Source organism: Vulpes vulpes, chromosome 15 (genome assembly GCF_048418805.1).
Source record: "Vulpes vulpes isolate BD-2025 chromosome 15, VulVul3, whole genome shotgun sequence".
Taxonomy (NCBI): domain Eukaryota; kingdom Metazoa; phylum Chordata; class Mammalia; order Carnivora; family Canidae; genus Vulpes; species Vulpes vulpes.
The window spans coordinates 8,893,221-8,909,068 of record NC_132794.1 but is presented as its reverse complement, the minus strand read 5'-3'; the positions used below and the strand labels follow the sequence as shown (position 1 = coordinate 8,909,068).

General features: G+C 49.4%; 1 protein-coding gene across 4 annotated transcripts in view; it reads left to right on the top strand.

The window, feature by feature from the left end:
* Positions 1-1,666: 1,666 nt before the first annotated feature.
* DOP1B (DOP1 leucine zipper like protein B) overlaps positions 1,667-15,848 on the top strand; it is a 107,059-nt gene continuing 92,877 nt past the window's right edge. Inside the window, exons 1-2 of one of the 4 annotated variants that reach the window (XM_072740746.1) lie at positions 1,667-1,905; positions 7,884-8,048. In XM_072740746.1, the coding sequence (XP_072596847.1) occupies positions 7,911-8,048 (138 nt within the window). In that variant the 5' untranslated portion in view covers positions 1,667-1,905; positions 7,884-7,910. Of the gene's footprint in view, positions 1,906-2,193; positions 2,272-2,483; positions 2,668-7,883; positions 8,049-15,848 lie in introns of those variants that run through there. The other 3 variants (XR_011997656.1, XM_072740748.1, XM_072740747.1) reach the window with 3 other exon arrangements.

Here is a 15,848-nt window from a genome sequence, read left to right as displayed (position 1 = left end):
TGAAATTAATTTTTTTCTACTAAATGCTCCATCCTTTAGCTTCCCTCCACTTCTAATTAAAGACCACTCCTAAAATTGACCATTAGAGGATTTACATCTGGTGCACTTGGTATATGCCAAATGTAGATGGAATCAGAATCAGAAGCCTGGGCAGTCCAGGGGCCTAATACCCCAAACTATGAAAATATTCTTGGTGATTGGGGGAGGTGATAGGTCCCCTTGGGAATCTGAGACCAACCATATACCCTTTTCCAGAAACACATACACAAGATGTTCTGTACAATTTTGATGTGTTCACAGACTTACCACTCCCACCTCCTAACTCTTTCATGGCTTTTGGGAGCCCCAGACCAGATCTGAAAATTCCTTAAGGGGCTGTCAAGGGTTAATTGGTCAGAGGCCTGTGCAGAAATTACTACCTCAGTCAACAGGTGCTGCTGCTTGGGCTGGCTGGGAGCCCCAGCTGGTGCAATCAGGATGCGCAGGTGAACTCTACGTGATTCCAGTCCTAGGTGCGTCTGGCTCTGCAGCTGTCAGGCCAGGTTGGGTGGGTCTCAACTGTCCAGGTCTGGAGGCTCGTGAGGATGACAGGAAGGCGTCAGGGCTTATCTGGAAATATTAATGCTCTTTAAACTGACCGAGGTCTCCTTCCTGAGCCAGAACCCACAGAATGAAACTCATTTCAGGAATTAATTCCCTCTCCTCTGATGCCAAAGGCCAGAAAGGTGCGGCCGGCCTCCGGGGGCGGGGAGGTCTTCACCAGGGTCCGCGGGGCCTCCTGCGGCCCCAGCGTGTTTGGAAGGGTTCGTTGCACCTCCTCCCCGAGGGTTTGGGTGTGGTCCCGCTGGAAAGGATGGGGCGACCCAGGTGTCAACGGCCACTTTCCTGGGGCCCCGCGGTTCTCGTCTGTAACTCCAAAGCCTGTCCTGGGGCACGCTGATTCACTGACCGCTGTCCCCTTCCGTTTAGGTGTGTCGGGGGAGCCCCCAGGTGAGCCCCCACCTGTGCAGGGTTTGCACGGAGCAGCCCGGCTGTCAGGGCCGCAGCGGGCCGCAGGGTGGACGCCCAGGCCCCGCCCCAGGAGCCGAGGGCCCGCCTCCTGGCCCCGCCCCCGCGCATGGGTACCGCCTCCTGGCCCCGCCCCCGCGCATGGGTACCGCCTCCTGGCCCCGCCCCTCGGCCAAAGGCCCGCCTCCCAGCCCCGCCCCTACACCCAGGGCTCGCCCTCGGCCCCGCCCCCGCGCGCTGAGGTACCGCCTCCTGGCCCCGCCCCCGCACGCTGAGGTACCGCCTCCTGGCCCCGCCCCCTCAGCCAAAGGCCCGCCTCCCGGTCCCGCCCCTACACGCACGGCTCGCCCTCGGCCCCGCCCCCGCGCGCTGAGGTACCGCCTCCTGGCCCCGCCCTCTCGGCCAAAGGCCCGCCTCCCGGTCCCGCTTCTGCACCCAGGGCTCGCCCTAGGCCCCGCCCCTGCACGCTGAGGTACCGTCTCCTGGCCCCGCCCCCGCGCCCGGGGCTCGCTCTTGGCCCCGCCCCCGCGCGCCGAGGGCCCTCCCTGACCCCGCCCCCCAGGTCAAAGGCCCGCCTCCCGGCCCCGCCCCCGCACGCAGGTCTCGCTCTTGGCCCCGCCCCCGCGCGCCAAGGGCCCGCCCTGACCCCGCCCCGCCCGGCTCCGCCCCGCCCCCCACGCCGAGGGCCAACCTCACGATCCCGCCCCGCCGCCTGGGGCCGCGGCCGCTCGGGCTCGGGCGCGGCGCTTCCTCCCGGTCCCGGCTCCCGGCTCCCGGCTCGCGGTCCCGGCTCCCGGCTGAGCCGCAGCGGCGGCTGCTCGCCCCCGTGCCGTGGCCCGGCCGGCTCCTCCGCGCCGCACGTGGGCGCGCCTGCCCCCAGGGACGCCGCCGCCGCCGGTAAGCCGGCCCCGCGCCCTCGGCCGCTGGGCGAAGCCGGGGCAGCCGGGGCGTCTCCTCCCGCGGGCCCGGGAGCGGCGAGGCGGCGCGGGCGTCCTCCGCCGGGAGCGCGGGGTGCGAGCGGCGCTGCGGGGGGGGGCCGGGCCGGGGCGAGGGCGGCTGCCGAGCGCGGCCCGGGCCCGCGGCGAGCGCTGCTGCAGTGCGGGCTCGACGGCCCCGGCGCGGCGGCGCGTGGGCGTGGGCTCCGGCCCGGACCCCCGGGGGCAGCCTGGGGCAGGGCGGGGTCCCCGGCCGGTCCCAGCGGCGAAGGAAGGGCCGAGCCCTGGGCGGCCCGGCGCGGCCTCCCGTCGGGCAGGTGGAGGTCAGGTGGGTCACGGCCCGCCCTCCCCTCCCCTCCCCTCGGCCGGCAGACGGGGGCCACCAGCCGCGCCTTTGTTTGCTCGCGCGGTCCGGGTCCGGGCGGAGGGCGAGGGACCGAAACCCTTGTAAAAGGAAGGGGAGGGGAGGGGAGGGGCCTTCCTGCGAGGGGAAGACCCCCGAAGCCTCCCGGACCGCCCCCGGGAGAACCGATCGCAGCCGCAGTGCGCGAGCTCTCCCGCCCGGGCCGGGCGCCTTGCAGGATCGCCGCCTGCTGCCGGGCGGGGGGACCTCGAGCAACTCGCAGGAAGGCTGCGGAGGGAGACGGCGACCTGCACCTGCTTCCCTGGCCTGGCCTGACCTGACCTGAGACCGGAGACCGTCGCTCCGTTCCGAGAAACCTTTGTAGGATTTTTTTTTTTTTTTTTTTTTTTAATGATGCGATGGAGGCCTTCCCCTCCCCCTCAAAGCCTACTCCCCTTAGTGTCTTACATTTTTTTTTTCTCCCCACTGCAATTGAATTACCGCCCTGAAAGACCAAATTTCAAAATAATGTGCCCCAGCGTTGATTAAACCAATTGCAGGAGAGCGTTTCCGTGCTGTAGACTAAGGGTCATTATCTAATGTTCTTGCCCATGAGAGGGTGGCTATTTGTCATTTTTCGCTCTGTTTTCAGCTACTTCGCATGACCCTTCGCGTCAACCTCTTTACAGTGAACTTCCTTCTCATCTGGCAGTTGATTTTTTTTTTTTCACCTAAACTTGTTTTTTTCTAAGAAATTTAGAAAGGCTCAAGTGAGAGATTTCTGGCTGGCATTTTCGACTTTAAGGCAGATGCAGCTGGTGAGATATACTCGTTTATAGGATGACTCCTTTGTGTCTCTAATTGTTAGTAGGCTGTAGAACTCCACCAGGTTTATTGAGCAGTCTCCTCTCTCTCTCAGGAAAGGTATTCAGGGTAGATTGCAAGATCACTGTCAGAAGTGCTGTGTTAGGGGCCAAACTCGTTACTTTTACTTGTTGCATAAGGTAGTAAATAAAGACTGTGCCGTTGTGCTTAACCTGAGCTGGATTCCTAATTCTGCCGGTTGGTTGGTTTGTTGAGGGCCCTGCGCAATTTTCTGGGGAGGCTGATTCCCAAAATACACATCTTTTTTTTTTTAATATTTTTTTAAATTTTTATTTATTTATGATAGTCACAGAGAGAGAGAGAGAGGCAGAGACACAGGCAGAGGGAGAAGCAGGCTCCATGCACCGGGAGCCCGACGTGGGATTCGATCCCGGGTCTCCAGGATCACGCCCTGGGCCAAAGGCAGGCGCTAAACCGCTGTGCCACCCAGGGATCCCCCAAAATACACGTCTTGAGCAACCCCAAGATGATACCCATGTTGTAGGATTCCTGTGTGTTGCGTAAGATAAATGCGTGCATAGTGATGGATTTACCAAGCCCACCCAGAAGTCTTGCGAAGTAGCATAGTATTGAATGCCCCATGTTTTGAAATAAAAGGAGCTTGCTTGAATGACTATTTCCAGACTTCTCATCTGGGCCTTTAGTTACATCGAATAGTACTTTCTTCGTGTAGCCAACCATGACACTGACCTGCTCCAGTTACCTCCTCTTAACCTGGCCAACGCCTTCCTTGCCAGGAGCAGTGGTGCCTCTTTGCCACCCCAGCTCCTAATTACAAACTACGGCTGATCAACGATCTCTTCCTACTAAGTAGCCGCCCAGACTCCTCTGCTGGTAGGTGGGCTTCCCCTGTGCTTCCCTTGTACCAGTGTTACTTTGGTACAGCCTCTGTCACTTAAATTGTGCCACCTTAAATTGAAATTACACGTTTGGGTATTTCCTCTTTCCTTACATTATGAACTATGAAAGTGGAACCCTTGTTTTTTTTTTTTTGTTTTTTTTTTTCATGTTTCTTTCCCCAGTGCTTAGACACTTAAACAGACTATACATGGAGTTTTCCCATGGTTCAGAGATGCTGGATTTCAAACCTGTAAATGTCCTGAAAAAAAAAAATTATGGACTGTTTGAATATACTAACATCTTCGGAAAATAAACTACCATCTCTCATTGCCATCCTTTAATATTTTTAATTGTCTCTTTTTTCCTTAGTTTCCCTCTTTGCCATCAACTTGTCCCTTAATCTATCCTCATGATCTTTTAATTGTTTGTCTTTCGTTCTTTAATATTTTTGAAAAGCATGAAGGCAAGGGGAGCCTGCCTGGGTAGCTCAGTCGATTAAGTGACCAACTCTTGATTTTGGCTCAGGTCTTGGGATCAAGCCCTGAGTTGGGCTCCGCACTAAGTGCTGAGTCTGCTTGAGGATTCTTTCCTCTCTCTGTCCCTCCCCCTGCTTGCACACTCTTCCTAAAAATAAAAATGTTTTTAAGTGTAAAGGCTAGTATTTCAGAAGAAGAGGCCTTCCCAGAAATCAGTGGGGACTCTTATTGTGTACGTTCATATGCATAGTCCGGTATATTTTTTGCAGAGAGCCACAGCATGTGCAAAGGCTCTGTGATAGGCTGAGTCAGTTTTAGGACAAGCATAATGCCTTGAAAGCAGAGGTAGTTGGAGCCTTGTAGGCCATGGGGTGAGGAAGTTCGGATTATATAAGCTTAAAGGGAAGAGTTTCAACATGCTGAGGATGTGCTCTAATTTATGTTCTAAGAGGATTTTTGGAGTGCTGTGTGAAAATGCATTGGAGAGGGGCAAGAATGAAGGAGAACCATCAGGAAGTGTCTGCAAGCTTGTAGGGGAAAGGTGGCTTGCACAGTGGTGTGGTGGCACAGGCGAGCAATCGAATCCACCGGTGTTTTAGAAGAATCAGGACTTGGGTTGAGTAAGGCAGGTGAAGAGAGGGAAGAGTCCAGGATGATGTGAAAGGTCCCATGAGTGGTGGGGCCACTTTCTGAGGAAAGGAGGACTGAAGAAGGAGCATATTGAGGGGGTGCCATCAAGAGTATAGAGTTTAAAAAAAAAAAAAGAGTATAGAGTTTTTTAAAAAACAGCTTTACTGAGGTGTGATTTTTAAGGATTTTATTTATTCATTAGAGCACAAGCGGGGGTGCGGGGTTCAGAGGAAGAGGGAGCCTGGTGCAGGACTCCATCCCAGGACCCTGAGATCAAGACCTGAGCCGAAGGCAGGCACTTCACCTACTGAGCCCCCAGGCACTCTTTGAGGTATAATTAACAAGCTTAATAAGTCTATACATTCATTTAAGGGTACAGGTCAGTGGTTTTTAGCAAATTTACAGAGTTGTACAACCACTGCCATAATGCAATTTAGCACATATCCATTACCCCAGGAAGATTCCTGTGCCCATTTGCAGTTCCTTCCTGCTGCTACTCCCCCAAGGCAACCACTAATCTACTTGCCATCTCTGCAGATTCACCTCTTCTGGACGTGTAGTATGCATGGAATCCTACAAAGTGCGGTCTTTTGTGCAACTTCTTCCACTATGTTAGTATTTCTCAGGTTCACCCTTGCTGTAGTGTATATCGGTACTTTGTTCTTTGTACAGCTAGACCATATTTTGTTGATGGATGTTTGGGATGCACTAAGTTTGAGACACTTGTGCCACATCTGGGTGGATGAGCCAAGGAAATACTTGCATGAATCAGGACCTCGGTGGGGAAGGTTTGGGCAGGCATTATAAATCCATGGGCCATTAGCATGAAGATGGCATTTGCCAGTTACGGAATGGAGAGATGACCAAGGATAGAGAGAAAGAGGACCTGAGGTTTGGTGGCAGGAGATGCCACTATTTGACAATAGGGTAGAGGGGGATGAGCCTGCAGCGGAGAAGGACCAGCAGAGAGGTGGAAACCAGCACAGGGCTGGTGGGGTCAGAGGAGGGTGTGGGCTGACGGGTGGCTGTTTTGAGAAGGAGGGAATGGTCTGCTGCACAGTCCTCTGAGAGGTAAAAAGTCCACTGACGTTGGAAACCTGAGCATTGTGGTGGCCTTGGGAAGATTGGAATGGGCCCAGAATGACCAGAAAGTGAAGCAGCAGATACCATGGGATTCTTAGGTGGGTGTCGGCCACGCTTTAAATAGATCTCAGTCAGATGAAAACTAAAAGAGGAGCATAAGTCAGAGCCCTAAGTCATCGCTTTTGAGAAAATGCCAAAGTATGGAACTTGGTGACAGATCAAGGGACCCATTGAACATTTCTATGTCTCGTGGAATATTTTTCATAGTTGTAATTTGTTTCAATAAACTGATAGGTTGACCTACAGATTCTTTTGTTCATGAAACAAAACCTGATGGAGCACCTGGGTGGCTCAGTCAGTGAAGCATCTGCCTTCGGCTCAGGTCATGATCTCAGGGTCCTGGATTCAAGTCCCACATTGGGCTCCCTGCTCGGCAAGGAGTCTGCTTCCCTCTCTCCTCACTCATGCTCTCTCTCGCTGTTTCTGCGTCTCTCAAATGGGTAAATCTTTTTAAAAAACAGCTTGACGTTAGCATGCACTCATATTGCATACATTGTTGTATGTGAACGAAGAATATTTTCATGAAGTCAAATGAGTGCAGCATTCCGCATTGTTCTTTGTTTCCTTTTTGTCACTCTGGAGATAAAAAGAGGAACTGGTTGCTGTTGGAGCCAGGATAAGACCATATTGGTCTCAGGCTTTGTAATAGCTGCAGTGCTTCATACATAATGAATGCGTCTAGCCACAGGAATAAAATAAAAGAATCAAAGAATATACAAGGGCAAGAAGAAAAAAATAGTGATTGCTTGGGCCCTGGCATCACCACCCCATGTCCAGGGTTTACACAGAGAGACATGACACTATCGGGGCAGTGGCTGGTTGAGGGGATTGTTGGGTGATTGGAGCTTAGTAACTGAGCAAGCGCCTGGTGGATTTCTGGCAGCGCTGATGGCAGACAGTGCGTGCTTACGTCCTGATTTTTTAAATCCCCCACCCATCAGATTTTCTTCTAGAATATTCCCAATCCTCTCATAGTCTGGTTGTAAAGGATTGGATCACCAAAGAGGTTGCTCTGGTTAATAGCCTGGCCTGTTTTTCCTTAGCTTTTATAAATGCCCTGCGGTGGGAAGGGCCACCTGCATTCAGAATTACCAGAGAGCATATTTCATTAGCCACTTTATAAGTTTCACTCCTAGGGATCCCTGGGTGGCGCAGCGGTTTGGCGCCTGCCTTTGGCCCAGGGCGAGATCCTGGAGACCCGGGATCGAATCCCACGTCAGGCTCCCGGTGCATGGAGCCTGCTTCTCCCTCTGCCTGTATCTCTGCCTCTCTCTCTCTCTCTCTCTCTCTGTGACTATCCTAAATAAATAAAAATTAAAAAAAAAATTATTAAAAAAAAAAAATAAGTTTCACTCCTAAAATTAACTTTGTTGGGTAAGAGGAATCCTCACATTTTTTGCTTCTCTGCTCTGTCCGTGTGTCTCAGAATCCAAGAGGACCGGAACTGTATATCTTTTATCTACCACTCGGCCTGGCCCAGGAGCCTTGCTAAATATTTGAATTGCATCGCTGCGTGCATTTGTGCGTGGTGGTGTTTATGGACACGTGTCCCCTGTAGCTCTGGGCTGGGAATGCTCTGTGTTCTTGAATAACTCCCTCCCTTCTTTCTTGGTTGACTTTTAGATACTTTCTCCGCTGTAAGAATGTAAGATGGATCCAGAAGAGCAGGAACTCTTGAATGATTACAGATACAGGAATTACTCTTCGGTGATCGAAAAGGCTTTAAGAAATTTCGAGTCCTCAAGCGAATGGGCGGATCTCATATCCTCACTGGGCAAGCTCAACAAGGTATGTGGGGTGTCGAGTGTTTAGATTGCATGGAGGTGGGGACACGAGCTATCTTTTTATTATTGCAAGGAATTCTCTTTATTATTACACGGCATGCTCATTATAACAATTAGGAAACACTGATAAGTTACCAGCTGTTAAGTTAACTTGGTCAGTGTACTGGCCTCCTTCCAGCTTTTTTTTTTTCCCCCTGGGCATAAAATTACTCCATGGATACAGTCGATGGAATAGCTGAATGCTTTTTCTCCACTATATTTGTGTCTAAATAAACTTTAAGATTGACCAATCAGTTATTCAAAGATGAATTATCTTTCTTTTTTTTAAGATTTTATTTATTGGGCGCCTGGGTGGCTCAGTGGTTGAGCATCTGCCTTTCACTCAGGGCGTGATCCTGGGGTCCTGGGATCGAGTCCCACATCGGGCTCCCTGCAGGGAGCCTGCTTTTCCCTCTGCCTGTGTCTCTGCCTCTCTCAGTGTGTCTCTCATGAATAAATAAATAAAATCTTTTAAAAATATATTTTATTTATTTGAGAGAGAGAAAGGGGGGGAGGTGCAGAGACAGAGGGAGAGAGAATCCCAGGCGGATTCCCTGCTGAGCTGGATGCAGGGCTCGATCCCGGGACCCTGAGATCATGACCTGAGCTGAAACCAAGAGTTAGACGCTCAACCTACTGTGCCACACAGGTGCCTCAAAGATGAATTATCTTTCATGTACTACTTAGGCTTTTTATGGATTTTGCTTCTTTGGTCTACTCTTTTGGCCCTTTGACTGCTGGTAACTCGTGGAAGACCATGGGATGACATAAATCTTAAAATCTGCCCAGAACTTGTGAGTGTGTCTGGGCGAGGAGACAAGGGTCTGTTGTAGGAAGACCAGAACTGGTCACATGTAGGTTTGACCTTGTGTTCTGTAGATGGGACCCCTGGACATTCCTGTCCTGCCCAGGAGGATAACCTAGAAATGCCTGATGCTCTACTGTGAGTAGAAGATATTTGGGCTTGAAGACACGTCCCCAGGTTCTGGTTGCTCCATGGCCAGGGCCCTGACTTTGGAACCCTAGTGCCATATGGGACTTGAGAGATGTGCACGCCCACTCTTCAGATCTCCACCCACCAGGTCACACACACCAGGTCCTCTGATGAAGAGAAAAAATTTCTCTGTCTTCCTCCTTAGGGATTGTGGGGAGGGTGTGAGGAGGAAGTGAAGAATGCTGGCAGCCTGGTGGTGGGTACCAGGCCTGGGCAGCAGTCCACCCCCAACTGCCTGAGAGCAGCTCTCGGCCCTCGCTGTCTCTGCTGTCAGGCATGGTGGGGACCAGCAGTTAGGACAGGTAGTGGCCGGGACACTCTGAGGTCTCTCACAAGGTGTATTTGCCACATGTGAGTGTCATGGCTGGCCTGCCTGGGATAGACAGATGTAGTAAAACAGCAGCTAAGAGCTCCAGCTCAGGAATTTGCAAGCCAAAGAGAACAGTCACTGCCTTGCATGAAGGTAGGTCTCTTTTTTAGCGGAAAGGGAGAAGTGCTGAAATGGTGTGTAGGCATCTTCAAGTTCTCCTGGATGTTTCAGTATTTTATTTGGTACTTGACTCTCCTGGTATCTAAAAATAGTGACTTACTTTGGGAGGGGATCTGTTCATTATTTTGTTGTTGTTGTTGAGGTAAAATCCTCAAAACCTATAATGTGTCACTTCACCATTTTAGAGCATACAGTACTGCGCCTTTGTGCAACCATCACCACCATCTAGTTCCAGAACGTTTTCACCGCCCCACAAGGAAACCCTCCCCATGCCTCCCCCTGACATCTCATATAGACGTACACATACAATATCCTTTTGTGTCTAGCTTCTTTCACTTCGCGTGTTTTCAGGGTTAATCCATGCTGGAGCATGTACCAGTGCTTTGTTGATTTTTATGGCTGAATAATACTTCATTATATGGATAGCTACTCCACTTTTTTTTTTTTTTTTTTTTTTGGCTACTCCACATTTTGTTTATCCAGTCATCTATTGACGGACATCTGTGTTTCTGCCTTTTGGCTATTGTGAATAGTGCTCCTGTGAATATTTGTGTACAAATTTGTATACACCTGTCTACACTTCTTTGCAGTATAGACCTAGAAGAGACATTACTGAGTCATGTGGTAATTCTGTTTAATTTCTTGAGGAACCACCAAACTCCTTTTTCGGAGGTGGCAGTGTTTGACATGCCCACCAGCAATGTATGAGAGTTCTAATTTCTTCATATCCTCATTAACGCTTACGTTCAGATTTTTTTTTTATTTTGATGATAGCTGTCATAGTGCTCTCTCATTGTGGTTCTGATTTGCATTTCCCTAATGAATAATAATTTAGGTATCTTTTCATGTGTTTATTGACCATCTGTATCTTCGTTGAAGGAATTTCTGTTCAAATACTTTGCCCATTTTTTTTAGCTGGGTTGTCTTTTTGTTGTTGTTTTGTAAGAGTTCTCTGCACATTGTGGATACAAGGCTCTCATTGGATATTTGGTTTGAAAATACTTTTTCCCCATTCTTAGGTTGTATTTTTACCTTTTTTTATGGCTTTATACAAAAAACTTTATGCAAAAGCTTTTCATTATTTTAAGCGGGGTGTGGAGCCCAACATGGGGCTTGAACTCACAACCCTGAGATCAAGGCCTGAGCTGAGATCAAAAGTCAGATGCTTAACCAGCTGAGCCACTCAGGCTCCCCAAAAGTAATTTTTTGAAAAATTATTTATTCATTTATTCATGGGAGACAGAGAGAGAAAAGCAGAGACACAGGCAGAGGGAGAAGCAGGCTCCATGCAGGAAGCCTGATGCGGGACTCGATCCTAGGACTCCAGGATCAGACCCTGGGCCTAAAGCAGCGCTAAACCATTGAGCCACCCAGGCTGCCCCCCAAAAGTAATTTTGATGGAGTCCAAGCTACTTGCTTTTTCTTCCGTTGCTTGTGCTTTTGGTCCTATCTAAGAAACCATTGCCGAATCCAAGATCATGAAGATTTGCCCTTGTATTTTCATCTGAGAGTTTTATAGTTTTAGCTCCTACATTTAGGTAGGTCTTCGTTCCATTTTGGGTTAATATTTATGCATGGTGTGAAGTAAGGCTCTGAATGTATTTTTTTTGTGTGAAATCCAGTTGGCCCAGCACCATCTGTTGGAGAAAGCGTTCTTTCCAAGGGCCTTGGAACCCTTGTTGAAAGTCAGTTGGCCATAAATAGATGGCTTTATTTCTGGACTTCCATTTCTTTTCCATTGACCTGTCTGTCCTTAGGCCAGCACTACACATTTTGGTGATTGTAGTTTTGTAGTAAGTTTCGAAATGGAGACATGACTTTGTTGTTCTTCTCAGGATTATTCTGGCTATTTTGGATCCCTTGAAATTCCATATGCATTTTAGGATCAGCTTGTCAATTTCTGCCAACAAACCAAATGGGATTTTGACAGAGATTGCACTGACTCTGTAGATCACTTTGAGGAGTGTTGCTATGGGAACAATATGAAGTCTTCCAAGTCCATGAACACTAGATGTCTTCCATTTATTTAGGAGCATACACATTTTGAGCTAGCTGAAATAATCAACTTGGTCAGTGCAGTTCTCAAGCCATGAGGTATTCTGTTAGACAAGTCTTGTTTCAATATGCCTGAAAAACTTCCAAAAATGTTTAATCGTTTTAACCCACCTTTTAAAATGCAGATCATCAGGTACAGATCAACCCTTCTTGGAGGAGTTGTAAAAGCACTGACTATTCATGCACTCAGTAGCTGTTGTGAGTCCCTACAATGTGCTGGTACTGTCCTAGGTATCAGGGCACAGCGGAGAGCAAAACCAACACGATTCTCCCCATGTGGGGCCGAGGGGAAAGCTGGACGATAAACAAAATACTCAGGACGGTAGAGAGGGATGTGCAGGAACAGTAAAGAAGGGGACAGTGAGTGTTGGGGAGGCATTGTATTAAGTGAGGTGTTTAACGAAGGCCTTGCTGAGAAGGCACCCTTTGACCAAGTACAGAGGCTTTGGTTTGTCTGAGGCCAGTGAGGTCACAAAGCAAGAGAGGGATGGGGAGAGTATAGGACGCAAGGCCATAGAGGGAAGGTGGGGGGAGGGTATCCAATCTTGTAGGTCCTTTAAACTGGAGTCTGACCGTGGCCACTGAGTTGAGGGCTGGGAGGGGGCGGGCAGTTAGTGGCAGTGCGTGCCCTGAGGACAGCTGAGCCAGTAGCATTGCCTGGCTTAGCATGTTAGACCAGGTTTCAGCTACTCTCTAGAGGGTAGAAAATGGGTGGGGGTCAGGCAAGGCAGAAACAGGGAGGCCATTTAGGAGCTGTTGCTGTAACATAGGTGGGCCAACAGAGAAGGGTTTGAATTTTGAATATATTTCAGAGGTATAACAGAATTTGCTGAGGGATTAGATTTGGGATACAAGAGAAAAAGAGTCAAGTAGGACTTGCAGGCTGTGGGCTTGAGAAGCCAAAGATGCAATGGGGTGGGGGGAGCTGGGGAGGACCCTGCTCCATGGGGTGGGTAGGGAGAACAGGGGTTCACTTTGGGACGGGCTAGTTTGAGGTGTCTGGTAGATGTCCCCATATGATGTCCGTAGACAGTTGGATATGAGTGATACTGAATAAAAGTTTAAAAAACCTTTTTGTGACAGTTGGTATCCAATTCTGTGTAGTGGCACTACTGTGTTTTCTGTGCTCCAGCTTCCTGTTCTGCTATGTATGATTAAGTGATGAATGAACTTGCAAGGCATCAGTGGGTTGAGGTGACACTGTCCTTCTTTGCCTCAGCCCTGCTTGTGACAGTGGACATTCCTAGAGAGCATACTATGTTCTAAGGACTTGACATGCAGTATCTTCTAATTTACCATATCTGGAGATTGGTCTCAGCAACTTCTGCAGGATGAGAACCAGCAAATGCAGAGAGAAGAAAGCTCAAACCCTGGCTGCCTGGCTTCCAAGCCCATGCTCTTGAGCTTTTTCCATGTCCCTATCTGTGCGGCTCACACAAGGGGGCAGAGATACACATTTTTACTGTCAGGGGCACCATCTTCAGTATCCAAATGAAGCAGGTGCAGTGAGTTAAGATTCATTTTATTAATGAAGTGTAACTAATTTTCCCCATGTCGCATGGCTGCTCAGTGGTTGTTATGGGTTAAAATGTGTCCTCCAGAAAAGATATGTTGATGTCCTAACTCCCAGTATCTCAGAGTGTGGCCTTATTTAGAGATCAGTCTTTTTTCAAATTTATTTTTAAAAAATTTTTTTATCCATTTATTCATGAAAGACACAGAGAGGCAGAGGGAGAAGAAGGCTTCCTGCGGGGACCTTGATGCGGGGACCTTGGGATCACGCCCTGAACCGAAGGCAGATGCTCAACCACTGAGCCATCCGCATCCCAACAGATTGGGTCTTTACAGAGCTAATTGAGTTAAAGTGAAGTTGTTAGGATGCGATGGACCCTGGTCCACACTGGAGTCTTTATGAAATGGGGCAATCTGGGCACAGACACACATGCAGAGAGGGGCGAGGCCGTGTGACAATGCAGGCAGAGATCTGGCTGATGTAATTATAAGGCAAGGAACCAGAGGGATTGCCAGCCAGCCGCCAGAAGCAGGAAGGGCAGTCTGGAGCAGTCTCCCTTGCAGCCCTCAGAAGGAACGGCCCTGCTGACACCTTGATCTTGGACGTCTGGCCTCCAGAATTGAGAGATAGCCCGTCTCTGTTGTTTGAGGTGTCCAGTGTGCGGTGCCACATTACAGCAGTCCTGGCAACCTGATACAGTGGTAGGACCAAGATATATGGAAGACCTTGGTGCAGAGGATACAGCCTTGAACACAGTGCTCATAAGGCTTTGTTGGCAGAAGACAATGAGTAAATATGTGGCATCAGATGCTGTGAATGGGAAGGAAAAAGCAAAGCAGGCAAGGCAAGTAGGGTAGCAAGGAAGGAGGGTGGGGTGTTAGTTCAGACCGAGATGGCTCTGATAATGTGACATTTGAGATTGGAGCAGAGAGGCCCGGATGCAGTGAGTGAGCTGGCGGGGAGACCATCTGGGGCCTGGGCCTGGGTCCAAGGTACAGCAGGGGGTGGGTGTGGCTGGGGTGGAGAGGTGATAGCAGATGAGGGAGGAGAGGTAGCTGGGGCAGATCACAGGGTCTTTTAATGCAAGGGAGGAGAAGCCATTGAGCAGGGTGACCGGGGCCTTACCTGCTGGGAGCATCCCCCTGGCTGATGTGTGGGCTGAGCCTGAGAGCCTGCTGGGGTGGCGGCAGGCAGCTTTTGCAGCCCGATTAGAGTTACTGGAGCAGAGCATTTGGGAAGGTGCTGGATGGAGCAAGCCCCAGTCAGTGTCCACAGTTACTTCTAGGAGACTCACAACTTCTGCATTCAGGGAACCTGATGTGAATAAATAATTTAAGGCCTTGGCGATGATCAGATTTCTTGGACTCGTACACAGAAATTCAGTGAGTAAGTTAGTGAGCAATTAAAGATCCTTATAATGCAAATAGAAACACTAGTGTAGGTTAATAGTAAGGACAGGTCAAGATGCTTTCTAATTAAGGTGGGCGACTGCTGGTTGTAAAACATAAACATAGGCAGAACAGAAGGCTCATTTAACTCCACTCTTGGCAAATGAGAGAACCGAGCCCTAAGAGGTCTTGATTTTCAGAGCATCTCTGAAAGTTATAATGGTATGAGTTTCCGAACTTCCAGTATCAGTTTTAGAATTTTATGTATGGGAGAAAAGTTGACCTTTCATGGCTTTCAGGTACAGCAACATGAATAGGGTAATTTTTGCCTAATTGTTTTTCGGAGACCTCAAGCCATCGTCTTTCGCTAGTTATTTTTAGAGAAATTTTAATTAACAAGTACATACTGAGCCCTGACCACCCCAACCACTTGCCAAGCCTAGATTACAACTTTGAGTATGGAAACAAAGGATTGTAGGAACTAATAAATTCTGTGCATTTAAAAACCTTATCTTTGAAACTCCTTTTTTTAAAAAAAATCATGCTGGTCCTAAATGAAGCACCTTTTTTCCACTGCTTTTTTCCAGCACTCTTCTGTTTCACAAAATGGCCAGAAAGCAGGTGACGTGAATAGCAAGAGAAATGAGAGGTGCGGGGTATTGTTAGTTTTAGCTTCTCAAGCCTGAGCACCTCCTGGTTAAAGCAGGGTCTCCTGGTGGCATTGCAGGGTTAGTGCTGTGTTGCTCCAGGAAGAACCTGAACTGTTCTGGTCTGCGTGGAACTGATCAGCTGTGGGACCCCTTCTGCCTGGAAACTCGAGGAGTCTGAGCTGGATCCCGATTCTTACCCTCGCCTGAATCAACACTTTTCTCCGTGAGGCAGTAGGAGTTCAGACAAAGCCTCTTTAGACTGAGGTCTGTATCAGTCGGCTAAGGCTGTCACAGCAAAATCCCACGGACTGGGCGACTTAATGGAAATGAACTTCTGCACAGTTCCAGAGGTTAGAAGTCCGGGATCAAGGTGTCGGTAGTTTTGGTTTCTTCTGAGGCCTCTCTCCTTTGTTTGTAGGTGGCCGCCTTCTCCTTGTGTCCCTCCACCGTGTGTGTCTGTGTCCTAATCTCTCACAAGGACATCAGTCCTACTGGACATCACCTAGACAGTGATATTTTACCTTAACCGCCTTTCCTGAGGCTCTGTCTCCAAACACAATCACATTGTGAGCTACTAGGGGTTAGGGTTTCAACATAGGAATTTTGGGGGATGCAATTTAGCCCATAACAGGATCCGACAGTGAAGTACAGATTGTCTCTCCATGTACCAGTTTT